The following is a 13,959-nucleotide window of genomic DNA, read 5'->3' on the forward strand; positions in this document are numbered from 1 at the left end:
TCCTCCTCCTCCTCCTCCTCCTCCTCCTCCTCCTCCTCCTCCTCCTCCTCCTCCTCCTCTTCTTCTTCTTTCTCTTCTTCTTCCTCTTCACTGATATAATTTGGATCCATAATTGGAAAAACTATAACTTCAGCAACTTTAGAATATAACTTCATAACATTTTCTCCCACATTTTGCACCTTCCTCGCAATGTATTTGATTGATTCCTAGATTCAAATAGAAATTTATAATGTGAAGAGGGTCAGATCCCAATTATATCACTAACAAACTCCAATAATTAACAATAACAATAGCCTTCCGAGAAAACTATCTCTATCTCGAGCTTAAAACCACACTCTCTAACTTAGTTCCGTTTATAGCCATTCCAATCTAAAATAATTCGGTACTTATGAGCTTGATATCAAAAACCAAATGATAAAACCATAAATCTTCAAAATAAGTACAATAATTTCAAACACAATTAACAGCCTTTATAAACATTTTTTTCACTCATAAACATTTGTTTAAACATTTGAAAATTCAATCCAAACATGTAATCATTTAAACCCTCCATTATCAATTCTTTTTTCTCATCTATAATAGAATCATTCAGCATTCATGCAATTGGAAAAAAAAGTATGAGTGTTGGTCTACATAGTTCAAAACTTCATCTGCATCTTGGGGGAGGGAGGGAAAGCTTCCAGAAATATTATTGAACCAAGACATAGCTGCAGGATTTGAATTCATCCGCACCTATCAAACAAATTATACATGTATATATATATATATTTTTTTATTTCTAAGAAGTGAGAATCAAATTACCATTAAAAGTAGTTGAGTTCCTTGGAATGCATAACTTTTTCTGATATTAGAAAATATAATCACACTTTAACTAAGTTTAATTTAAACTAACTAAAATAATAATAATACTCAAACAATATTTCTTAGAATATTGTGGACCATGAAAATTAAAAAAAAAAAAAAAAAAAACTTATAATAAGATTCTGTGACATTAAAAAATAAAAATCTCTGCAAATTTAAATTAATGAATTTTTTAAGAGAATTTGATATGATATTTTATGCACCATATTTGGTCAACAAATCAAACTTTCAAATTATATGACTAATTAAATTTAGAATTAAACAAAGTGAGAAAATTTAAAGAGATTATTACTATTATTATTATTTTGTTGTAACGAAATTATAGGGCTGTAAATTATTTATTATTATTAAAGATATCAAAATAAATATAAAAATAAAAACTCATAAAATTAAAAATGCTAAAAATTAATTTTGTTTGAGAAAATAAAATGTTATTATATGTTTACAATTTTAAATCATAGATTAGTTTGATAAAAAAAAAACAGTATACTTCATATTAGTAACAAAGAAAATTTTAATTTAGTTAATTTTTTTTTAAAAAAACATGATAATCTTTTTATTAGTGAATCCAAAATAAGTACTCTATAAATTATTTAAAAAAAATAAGTATTACATCTTAACAACCTTTATTTTTACTTTTATAATATATGGTCTGATGTGAGAATCTGATATGCTTATTATGAATGTTGAGAATCTAATCATTTTTAGATAAATTAATAATAATTAGATATCATTTTTCAAAAAAAAATATTGATAGATTTCATAAAATAAAAATAGATAAAATATTTCATATTTATTTGTCGTCAATCTAGAATGTTGCCTTCGTAGATCTTAAAAAATATGTTTGAAATATTTTTTGAATTATCTATATTTTTTTGAATTATATATATTTTTTTGAATTTTGGACGAAATTTTCTAATTTAAAACATTAGATAAGAGTCTGTATCAATATAACGTATATTTTTTTTTTCAGTTATCAATTTTTTGTTTAGAGATAGGCTAATCATTTATTTTTTAAAATTAAAATATCAACAATATTTTTTTAACTTAATTTTCAAACAAAAATTTCAAACAAATTTTAGAAACAATTTAGATAATTATCATTGTTGTATGAAGTTTGGCATTGGATCAGAGTAACAATATATGTCTATATTTTTCCAAAAATAAATTAATGACTAGCAAATGAATAATTACCAACAAAATAAAATGAAAGGTTCTTTAAGAACCAAAATAATTAACGGAAAAATTGGCTATACATATCCTGTTTTTGGGTCAAGGTAAGGCCAGGCCAGACTGTAATATGGAATGTGTTTGAATTGGGAATTCAATCCTAAGATAACCGAATTCAATCCTAACATAACCAACCTATTCATCTTTTAGAACTCTAGATTTTAAGGTTTTAAGAGAAGGATATCGATTTTTTCTCATTTATAAGGCATTCAAGGAATTGAGAAAAAGTAAGTGTTTTGGTGTACATAGTTCAAAACTTCATCTACATCTTGGCCCATCAAAGAAAGTTAGTCTGCAATTTTATGAATAAATTCTAATTATCATTTACTCTGCAAACATTTACTAAATTATACACATATATATAAATACATACATACGTATATGTACAGATACATATATACATATACATACATACATATACATTTTTTATTTTCTAGTTAAGAACATATGAAATGAAAATCAAATTACCATTAAAGGCGTTCTCCAGAAAATTATGTTGAGTTCCTTTAAAAGGACTAAATTACTTCTTTCTAATATTAGAAACTTATAATCACTCATTAACTAATTTTAATTAAAACTATCCAAAATAAAAAAATAAATAATAATAATAACAACAACAAAACAATATTTATAAACCTATTTCTAAGAATAGTGTGGACCATGAAAATAATAATAAAAAAACAAAAATAAATAGATTCTCTTCAAATTTAAATTAATGAATTTTTTTAAGAGAATTTGATATGTTCTTTTACACACCATAATTAAATTTAGAACTAAACAAAGTTAGAAAATTTAGAGTGATTATTATAGTTATTGTTTTATTGTACCGAAATAATTTTTTCAATTGACCAGTAAATTAGTAGAATAAAAGTAAAGAAGAAATGGATAGGTAAGATTAGGTCATTAGGGTTTATACTCTAAATAAATAGAACCATCCACTTTTTACTATTATAATGATTAAATATATCAAAATAAATATAAAATAAAATCTCATAAAATTACAAATACTAAAATATTAATCTTGTTTGAGAAAATAAAATGTTATTATATGTTTACAATTTTAAATCAGAAATTAGTTTGTTAAAAAAATGTACAATTTATATAATGACATACAAATATTTGATTTAGTTAAGAAATTTAAAAAAATCTTATAAATATTGCATCTTAACAACCTTTATCATTTATTTTTATAATATATGTTATGAGAGAATAGGACTATAAGCTTGTTTTGGTCCAAATCAGTTAATATAGTATATAGAACTTAGTGAGCATCATCTAATGATCCATAGTGGAAAAGTACCTATTTTTGGCCTTGCCTCCCTGGTAAGGATTAGGGAGGAAGTGGGATATACAAATTAGTAGTAAGATATTTTTCAAAGAGAATTGTTAAGGGAAAAATAATATATACACATATATATCTATAGTAAAAAAAAAGTCGAATTGATTATAAAAGATTGAACAAATTTTGCTATATCTTGTAAATAGTTTTAATATTTTACTATTTTTTAAACGGTTAACTAATAAAAGTTAATTATTCTAATAGAAATTAATTATTATTTAGAATGAACTGAAACCATTTTATTATAAATTTACGATAAAAAATAAAAATGGTTTTCAAATACATAGAAATCCAATGATATCAATATCCACGTTTATATATATTTTTTGAAATCAATTTTATTATTTATAAATATATATACATGTATTATTTTACAAATCATGTTTGCTAACTGTTCATAGTTCACTTAATTAAAATTATTATAAAAATAAACATAAGACAAAAAATAACACTTTGGTCCTTGAATATTTAAAAATATTTTTATCATTTTAATTGTGATATAAAAATTATAAAAATGTAACAAATAAAAAAATTTAAAAATATTTTTATCATTTTAATTTTGATATGAAAATTATAAAAAAGTAATAAGTAAAAAAAATCAATAATAAACCAAAACTCATACTACATGTACATGCAGACTTTTTATATTTTTTAGAAAACTTCTTAAATAATAAAAACATATACTACCATTTTCAACAGATCATTCAAACTTATTTCTTTAAGAGTTAACCAAAAAAGTTATTTTAAAAACAAAGGGACTAAATTCAACCATTGTTGAAAACATAATACACTCCTAATTAAAAAACATATTTACCATTTAAAATGATACATCGATTTTGAATGAAAATTCATACAAACCATATGGAATGGGTATAGTGTAGCATAAATGTGTTTCATTTCTTTAGGGAAGAAAAATGGTTAGTTCAGATGAATTTCCTTCTGTTTTTCTTCAGAAAAAGAAATAACAAATTAGGTCTTCATGATGTTCTCAAAATCCCAAACATTGCAACATAATGATACTTAATCTTATCTGTGTCTATGAAGTACCTTTGTTCCATAAGTTTACGTAGATATTAACATTCAACAGGCAGTGACAATAATTTTATATCTTTCCCCCAAAAAAAGAGTTTATTAAATAGCAAAATGTTTCTATGAAACAAAACAAATTGAATTATATGATTCATAATTTCAAGGGGAAAAAAAAATGAAGAGACATAAGATTACAGAGAGAAGCCATGGGTGAACCGAGGAATGAGCTTCAACAACAGGTGATGCCATAGAGAAAGGAATTGTAAAATTTCAGCAGCAATTAAATTTGAAGTCTTGTTGATTGATATTAAGTCCTCCACAGTCCCAGTGGGTTGATGTCCATTCGTGTCATCTCATTTCATATTCCACCAAACACAAAACACAAGAAACGCCAAATATTATGTGAGAAACATAAATCTAATAAACACTCTTCATCAGGGGCATTTGGGATTATTTTTAAATATTTCATACAAACTAACTCCTTCACACTTGCAACCTCAAATTAAAACAATGCCAGTTTCTAACATCCATCCTACAAATTCTAGATTTCCAAAATATTTGGCACCTAAAACGCAGTCACAAAATGTGAAAGTTAACAAGTCAAGATTCTAAATGGGGTTGAACAAATATATAGAGTAAAAAGGGGGCATTGAGAAACAAATATTTTATCGTCATCCATAAAACACACCGCCAGGCACCCACCATCAACCAAGCCAACTTCGGGCTAATCAATACACGACAGAGAAATAAACAAAGCAAAAATGAAATCAGCCTTTGTCACCGTGCACACATGTATTTGGTCCAACCATCCAACTCAACTATGCACTCGAATCAACCAATACAACTAAAAGAGTAAAGTCACACAGCTGAAAAGTGAAATAGCATCTCTCTCTACAGTCAATTGCTCAACAAAACCAAACCATCAAAAGATAAGAGATACATATAAAGGGCTTCAAGTAACATTCAAATCCAAGCCTGACAAAAGTTTGTTGCTCCAACAACTTTCTTCAAAACAGAGACACATAGCAGAGCAACAATAGAAGTTGGATCCACACAGCATCGACATACAAACCAGTACCAAGTTCAGCCAACACAACCACCATGGATTTTTTTTCCTTCTTAATTCTTTCATCAATCATCCACAAACAATGATCGAAAAGTATGACAATAATAATGGAAGAGAAAGGAATAAAAATCAATTGACAACAAGAACTGCCCATTTCAAAGTTCCCAGCAGATGAGCAACGAGTCAACAACCAAGAAAATACAATATTCTTCAAACAGGTTGATACACTCAAACCAAGATAGCGGTTGATACACCCAAACCAAGATGAGCACAAGTGACTATCAAAATTCAAAATATCAAAATACAAAATTCTAAGCAATAATTGCTTGGGGGAAAAGGAGACCAGTAAATGAAAAAGATAGAGGAAAAAGATCGTCCAAGCATTTGAAAGCAAAAGAAAGCAGACAAAACTACAATAACCAGAGCAAATAATAGTACTCATAAAATACTAAACTCACTACTAGTAGAAAAGTCAAGTAGCACAAATAAGTGATTGGGTACAGTACAAAAATTATCTAACTTTCTAACTGTCTCTTTGACTACAAGTAATTATCAATAGACAACTCAAAGGTGCAGTTAAACAGCAGAGGCCACAAGCAAAGCTAATGCATTCATCAAACCAGAGTTACAGTCTGCAATCAACGCAATCACCAGAGCACATAAAGCATCTGCGCCCAACAAGCATCATAACCTGAATCAGAAACCCATTTAACTAAACTCATCACTACACACAAACAAACAAGAAAAGGTCATGCTAGGTGAAAGCAAATTATTCAAACAATATCTTAAACCAATCATCAACCCTTACTTAAAAAACTATGAATAAAAACAGAGTGGACATAAAATAAATAGTTCAAAGAGAAACACAGCAGATTTAACCAAAACTCAGACATTATAAAGGCATTTTTCTGAAACAAGAAACCAAAATTATAAAGGCACTATAGCATTGACATTGTAAAAGCCAATATTAGAAATCCGAGGGCAATCTTAGATGGCCAGAATTATAAAGGTGAAAACCAAAATTTCAAATAAACTAGACAATAGAATCAAAACTCCCTTCAGGTTTTTTTTTTATGGAAACAACCACTTTCATTGAGAAAAAAAATGGAAGAATACAAGGCCATACAAAGAAACCAGCCCACCAAAACTCCCTTTAGTTATAAACAAAATGAGATTTGGATTACAGCAAAAATAGAAACAACAACTTAAACAGTAAATAAATATATTCAACAGGTAGCTCCTTTATATTGAAACCAACATACTCAGATAAATCAATGTTTCTAAGCCACGTATTATGAGCTACGGGCATAATTAACTGTAGTACAAATGGCAGCGTTCAGAATAAGAAAGAGACATTGTGTGTAAAAGTGTGTGTTTATACATCTAATAGAGGAGAAAAAATGAGAATGGCTTCATTCCCAAAAATCCAAATGGTAGGATAAATAAGAAAAGTAAAGATGAGGGCAGGGACGGGATAAGTCAGAGAGTGAAGACCTCATTTACATGAGATAGTAAATGAATAGATGATACCTTTCTTCTTTCAGTTTCCATATCCACATGGTACATGGCTTAAAACATATATGATAATTAACACATATTGCCATTAAGTTGGGATCACTATTTTGAATGAATAAGATAAGTGCATATAAAAACCAATAATTCCTTCTATTAATGCTAATTAAGAAAAATGCTACGAAAACTATAAAAGTCAGCATCAAAGCCAATTAGATCACAGAGACTCCAGGAATAATCAACTTTTAGCTGTGAATATATATTCAATAACTAATTCCTGAGAGAATATGAAATCAGCATTCTCAAAAATCCATCTTTCCCGAGTAAGCTGACATGAGCTAATAAAGGCATAGTCAGTATAAATGGCCAAAGTGCTTTCTTACAAGAGGGGAAGCTAGGTATCGTCATTATAACAAGTCAAAAATATACATGAAAGGAAAGAGGGAAGATAAGAATGCTGTCTTATTCCAGATACAAATGATTGTATAACATGAAAAAAACAAGGGAATGGGAAAGAATAGGCAAAATTGAAGAAATAAGATTTCAATACTGAGAGTAGATGCATAAAGATAAAACCAACCCTTCCCATCCTACATGATTCTAGTACAGATTGACCCAAAGATATGTAATCAATCACAATGAAGCAACCAAAGCATCAGAATTATTTCAGCTAAAATTCAAATTATCTAGGTTTGCATCTCAATCACACGAATGTTAAACGTTCTAACAACATAATACATGAACAAGTGAAATCCTTTGCAGTAAATGGAATTCGAGCAAATAATATCCTAACAAGTATAAGTATCATCAAAAGACACAGACATTGAGAATAAGGTGAAAAGCCTAAAAACGGTGCAATGGAAAACTAACTACGAAACAAAAATTAAAGGTGGGAACTGATATCAAATTGGAAAATAAACAAGCAAAAGAATCCACATTAATAGTAACATAATGCAAAGGATTTATTAAGAAAACTGCTACTATTTAGAACGCAATAGTCACCAAAAAATCCGGACTCATATGATACGAAAGCAACAAAACTAGACCCGGATAAAAAAATACAACAAAAAAATGACGAGAAAACGCAGATTTTCAGGCAAAACATGCATTTACGTCAAGCTCGAATGCTAAAGACCACAAAACAAAAGTTAGTAACTGAACAACCGGAAGGAACTTGAAACCATCAAGCAGAGGGGGAAAAGATCGCTGCAGATCGGTTTTCCGAACAAATATGCAGAATAATAAGAATAAGGTAGGCGTGGCTAATCTAAAATCACACATCATGAAATAATTGACAGTGCAAATGAAAATGAAAATACCTCAGTAATATGGCGGCACATTGGGATACATCCCTCCAGGTGGAACACGTGGCGCTGGTGATGTTCCTGCCGGTTGATGGTGCTGATTTGGGTGCCCTGATGCTGATGACATGCTATAATGCCCACTATCCGGATAACCACCAGAAGGCATTCCAACCGAACTCTGTGGTAATCTATACAGAGATGAAGCACCCCCAGCTCCGCCCAACCCACCTCCAGAACCACCCAAACCTCCACCTACACTTCCCATACCGCCATAAATTGACCCAGGCCCCCCGTACCCACCACCATATGGTCCGCCACCGTATCCGCCGGAGCTTCCCAACGAAGATGGAGCCTGACCACCGACAGAAGATAGCCCCGGCCCCATTGACGAGTTGAGCGGATGATGAGCCAGCGGCTGAGCCCCTTGAAGCCCACTAGAAAACCCTGCATATGACCCCATGCCTCCCGGCCCACCATATTGTGCGCCTGAACCGGGCATTGCCGACGGTGGAGCCATTGGCATGCCATCACCATGCACGTTTCCTTGACCTGCCCCCTGCGTTTGATTTCCATCTGGCCCTCCGCCAGGTTTCCCTTTCTTCCCATCGTTGGCAAATTTACAACTCAACTGCCTTCCGTCAATTGTCTTGATAGGATCCACCAGAGCTGCCTGAGCACCCTCTGGCTTTTTGTACACGAATAAAGCATAACCCCTACATTTACCTGTCTGCTTATCGAACCCTAGCGGCCCCTCCTCAATTTCTCCATACAGCGAAAAGTGTGCCAACAGCTTATCGGCCGGCATATCCATCGGAACATTGGCCACATAAATTTTCCTCAACGACAAGTCCGCAGCGTTTGAATTCTGGCCGGAAATTCCCACAGCCGCCAATTGCGTCACCGTAACGCGGCCATCAATTGTCTTGCTCGGTTCCTTCAAAGCCAGTAGAGCACCATCAACATGCTTAAAAGTTACAAAGCCATAACCTTTCGATTTCCCGGTTGCCTTGTCAATAATAACAACAGCTTCTTCAAGCTCCCCATAAGAGGAAAAGAGAGAACGCAAGCCTTCTGTACTTGTATCGCAACTAAGACCCCGAATAAATAGCTTCCGCTGGGAGACATCTCGGTCGGCAATCGATCGTACTGCCTCAAGAACATCTAAGTGACGCGAAACCGCATCTTGCAGAATATCGATAAGCTGGTCGGGAGTGAAACGATCAATGATCTTGCGGGCGTCTTCGGGAGTAATTCTTGAAAAAGAATTTTCGGAGGAGTCGACACCGTTTTCGTCCATCCTCCGCTTCTTGGTGACGTCCATGGCTTATAGGAGAAAAAGAAGGGAGGTCCTTGGAAGTGTAGAGTAGAAGTAGAGGAAGAAGAAGAGGGTGAAGCTAAACCCTAATCCGAGGCTTGGAACGATGACGGAGACGAAGAGAAATAGAACGAATGGCGGGCAGTTATTCTATACCCAATGTTTTTATTTGGGCTGAGCCTAACTCAATCTCTTTTATGGGCCTATGGGCTTACACTTTGTCTTGAAAAGATTTAGTAAAATGGAATGCGGGGCAAGTTGCAAATATAATAATAGAAAATTAAAAAATAGCAAGTTATTATTCTTTTTATTTATGGTAAAACTAATTGTCTTAAATATTTTCTCACTTTTTTTTGTTCAAAATTACCCCTCCACGAAACACAATTATCTATGTACATATTTTGTGAGATCGAAAAATTAAATAAAACATCACATATCAAGTGTATTGTAAACCCACCCACTTATGATAATTATTACCTAAATAAAAAAATTATTATATTATTTGAGACATTCCTAAACATATTCAATTGATTTCAATATCCACTAATTATCCAGATTTTTACCTTCAAATTAATCAAAAATAACTTCTATTTAATATTGTTGAACATGAAATTTTGACCAATTAAATCACGTCACGTCATCACAGCAAAATTGAGATAATTATAATTTGATTGGATTTGGGTAGTCAAGTTTTCTCATATCCAAACTAGTTCAAGCCCTAAAAAAAATTGGGCCAAAGAAATAATGGACCCGAGCTTGCGCAAATAAGTGGGCCGAGTTCGAGCCCACCGAGCAAATGGATCCAAGCCCAAACCCACCGAGCAAATGGGTCTGAGCCCAAGCTCGTCAAGAAAACAGGCCCAAGCTCAAGCCCAACAAGCAGATAGGCCCAAGCCCAAACCTAACAAGCAGATGGGCCCAGGCCTAAGCCCGCCCAACAAGCAAATGAGCCCAAGCCCACCTAAAGCCCATTGAGATTCTCTATAAATAGAGACCTTCTCATTCATTTTGAGGGACCTTTGATTGAAGAGAAGAATCGAAGCTCTGAAGAATTGAAGACAATAACTTCTGAAGACTCTCAAGACGTGTAAGTTATCATCAACCTCGAAATCATCCTTCTGAAAGATCGAAGACTTGGAAGATCAAACTTTCCTTGAATTCCAGAAGATTGAAGCTCAAATTGACTTGTAGTTACAACTTCTTGAAGATCGAAAACCACGAAGTTCTAAATTTTACTTTTTTGTATCCGAGAGAAAAAATCAAAGGAGTAAATATTAGAGATTGTATCCACAATACATAAATCAATACAAAGTTCGATTCCACGAATTAAATTTCTCCTGAAATCTCGGGTGAACAATTTGGCACGCCCAGTGGGACCATCTCTACCTTTCATCTCTTTCTCTTTTTGAAGAACATCCAAATAAAATAATGACATCTTAAGGCAACACTTCCAAAGCTCTCAGCGACATTGGCAAGCGACCAAACACTCATAGCCTCTCAAGGGAGATTCAATCATTTGAAGATACGCCACCTTTTGAAGTTGCAAAGAATATTTGAGAGCAAATCTCCAAACCACCAAAAGGTGAAATTGTAATCAAAGAAAATCCTGCGATTGACGAACACTACTCGTCCTCTAAACCCTTAAGTGAGGAAATGTCTCACCCAAATATAATGTCAATTATGGTAACTGACGTGGATATAAGTGAAAATAGAATGGCGGAGCTTGAAAAGAAGGTGAACATGCTCATGAAGGTGGTTGAAGAAAGGGATTATGAGATTGCATTTCTAAAGAATCACAATGAAAGTTGTGATGCTGCTGGATCAAGTCATAAACATACTGTCAAGAATACTGACAAAGGGAAGGCAGTTATGTAAGAAAGTCAACCACAAAATTCAACCTCAATTGCATTGTTGTCTGTTCAACAATTACAGGAGATGATTGCAAACTCCATCAAAACTCAATATAGTGGACCTGCTCAAACTTTCTCTTTGTACTCCAAACCATATACGAAGAGGATCGACAATCTCAGAATGCCGAATGGATACCAACCTCCCAAGTTCCAACAGTTTGATGGAAAAGGCAACCCAAAACAACATGTTGCCCACTTCATCGAATCATGTGAAACTGCTGGTACGCGAGGAGATTTATTGGTCAAACAGTTCGTTCGAACTCTCAAAGGAAATGTCTTCGACTGGTACATCGATATGGAGCCTGAATCTATTAATAATTTGGAGCAACTTGAGAGGAACTTTCTCAACCGTTTCTACAGCACCCGACGTATCATCAGCATGATGGAGTTGACAAACACAAGACAACAAAAGGGAGAGCTAGTCATCGACTACATCAACCGATGGAGAGCTCTGAGTCTTGACTGTAAGGATCGACTCACCGAACTGTCTGCAGTGGAGATGTGCACCCAAGGCATACATTGAGGACTTCTTTATATTTTGCAGGGAATAAAACCTCGCACATTCGAAGAGTTGGCAACTCGTGCCCATGATATGGAATTGAGTATCGCCAATAGAGGAGCAAAGGATTTCTTGATTCCAAAATCGAGGAGTGACAAGAATGAACTTGCTGACACTAAAAAGATTGCAAATAGTGTCATAAAAGAGTCTATGGTTGTTCATGCAACTCCTTTGAAATCTTTCTCTAAAAGAAAAGAAACAAAAATTGAAAGAAAGCATGATGGCGATGAAAAGCGACAGTCAACTCTTAAAGAAAGACAGGAAAAGTTTATCCATTTTCTGACTCTGATGTTGCAGACATGTTAGAGCAGCTGCTAGAGAACCAACTTATTCAGTTGCCAGAATGCAAACGACTAGAACAAGTAGGAAAAGTAGATGATCCTAACTACTGCAAGTATCATCAGGTCATTAGTCACCCTGTTGAAAAGTGTTTCGTGTTGAAAGAGCTAATTCTAAAGTTGGCTCGTGAAAAGAAGATCGAGCTAGATATTAATGAAGTAGCTCAGACGAATCATGTTGCGATCGAGATGACTTCAAATGTTCCGCCATTAACACAACTTGATGATCAAAGAAAAAGCTTGATTCAATTTGGGACTTCTGCACCTATACTTGTTCTATTCCAACAAAGGATCGTGGCGATAAACTCCCAAAATAAAGAAGCGCATGGTAAAGATGATGGCGAAGGATGGATAACAATCACTCGTCAAAAAGGGAGACAACCAAATTCCATTCACAAGGAGTCGCGATTCCATCAAAAGTATGCAAAAGGAAGCATATCCCATAAAAAGAAAGGAAGAAGGAACAAGAAGATGTGGAATCCTAAGCCCATAAAAGGAAAAGATGAGGACTTCCTCCAACTTCGACGGTCGATAACTTTGGCAGAATTCCTCCCAAGAAGTTTCCTTGAGGATCATCCAAAAGAAATACTTGAAGTCACTGCATGTCATGCTGCCAGCATAGTAGAAGTCGACAACAATTATGGATCTTCTAAAGAAGTCAACAATTCAAATAAAATTAATCAAAGGACCTCTATCTTTGATCGTATCAAGCCTTCAACTACTCGATCTTCAGTTTTTCAAAGATTGAGTATGGCCACGAAAGAAGAAGAAAACCAATGTCCAACGTTTATTTACACTCGAACTTCAACTTTCAAAAGGCTTAGTATCTCCACATCGAAGAAAGATCGACCTTCAACATCTGCTTTTGATCGTCTAAAGATGACAAATGATCAACAACAAAGAGAGATGAAATCTTTGAAGGCAAAACCATTTCGTGAAGAAAATGATTACGATAAGATTCACAGTCGTGTCCCGTCACGTATGAAGAGGAAGTTGTCTGTTGACATAAATACAGAAGGTTCCTTGACTGTGAAACCAAGATTTATTATCTTCACCAATCCTACAAACGAAGGAGATGAACAAATTCTTGTTGAAAATAAAAGCTGTTAAATATGCAAAGCTCCTTATCACAAGAGCCTAAACTGCATGATGCTCCTAGCCCACAAGAGATTAAAAGGTGAATGGCAAATAATAATAATAATAATAATAAAAAAATTGAACTACGTTATGACTTGATCCCTATGTTATAAAAAGGGTACGTAGGCAGCTTAAAGTTCACTTTAAGTTTAATTGCACGTAAAAAAAAAATATTATTCTTCATTGTGATGATGTAAGCGCATAGTAAATGATGCGTAAACAGTATAAAATGAAATTCAGGAGCAGTCACACCAGAATAAGAACATTCTCATCACCATTCAACAAATTCTTGTATTTACAAGAATACAACTAAAGAAAAAAAAGAATGGGGGCAAAGGGGGCAAAGTTAAAGCCTCCAC

The 13,959-nt window shown here is 33.3% G+C and overlaps 1 protein-coding gene across 3 annotated transcripts; it reads right to left on the minus strand.

The window, feature by feature from the left end:
• Nucleotides 1–4,521: 4,521 nt before the first annotated feature.
• LOC103492928 (UBP1-associated protein 2C) lies at nt 4,522–9,817 on the minus strand. Of its 3 annotated transcripts, none has more exons than XM_008453497.3 (2): nt 8,357–9,792; nt 4,522–4,811 (listed from the first exon to the last, which is right to left on the minus strand). In XM_008453497.3, exon 1 carries the CDS (start codon nt 9,660–9,662, stop codon nt 8,358–8,360), a length of 1,305 nt encoding a protein of 434 aa, XP_008451719.1. In that variant the 5' UTR covers nt 9,663–9,792; the 3' UTR covers nt 4,522–4,811; nt 8,357. The 3 variants fall into 3 exon arrangements, with proteins under 3 accessions (XP_008451719.1, XP_008451717.1, XP_008451718.1); XM_008453495.3 differs by lacking the exon at nt 4,522–4,811 and adding an exon at nt 5,942–6,216 and having other exon boundaries at nt 8,357–9,817; XM_008453496.3 differs by lacking the exon at nt 4,522–4,811 and adding an exon at nt 5,942–6,193 and having other exon boundaries at nt 8,357–9,803.
• Between the last annotated feature and the right edge of the window lie 4,142 nt (nt 9,818–13,959).

Source organism: Cucumis melo, chromosome 7 (assembly GCF_025177605.1).
Source record: "Cucumis melo cultivar AY chromosome 7, USDA_Cmelo_AY_1.0, whole genome shotgun sequence".
Taxonomy (NCBI): domain Eukaryota; kingdom Viridiplantae; phylum Streptophyta; class Magnoliopsida; order Cucurbitales; family Cucurbitaceae; genus Cucumis; species Cucumis melo.

Coding starts and splice junctions, on each gene's coding strand:
- LOC103492928 (XM_008453497.3), bottom strand. CDS start 9,662: ATGGACGTCACCAAGAAGCGGAGGATGGACGAAAACGGTGTCGACTCC.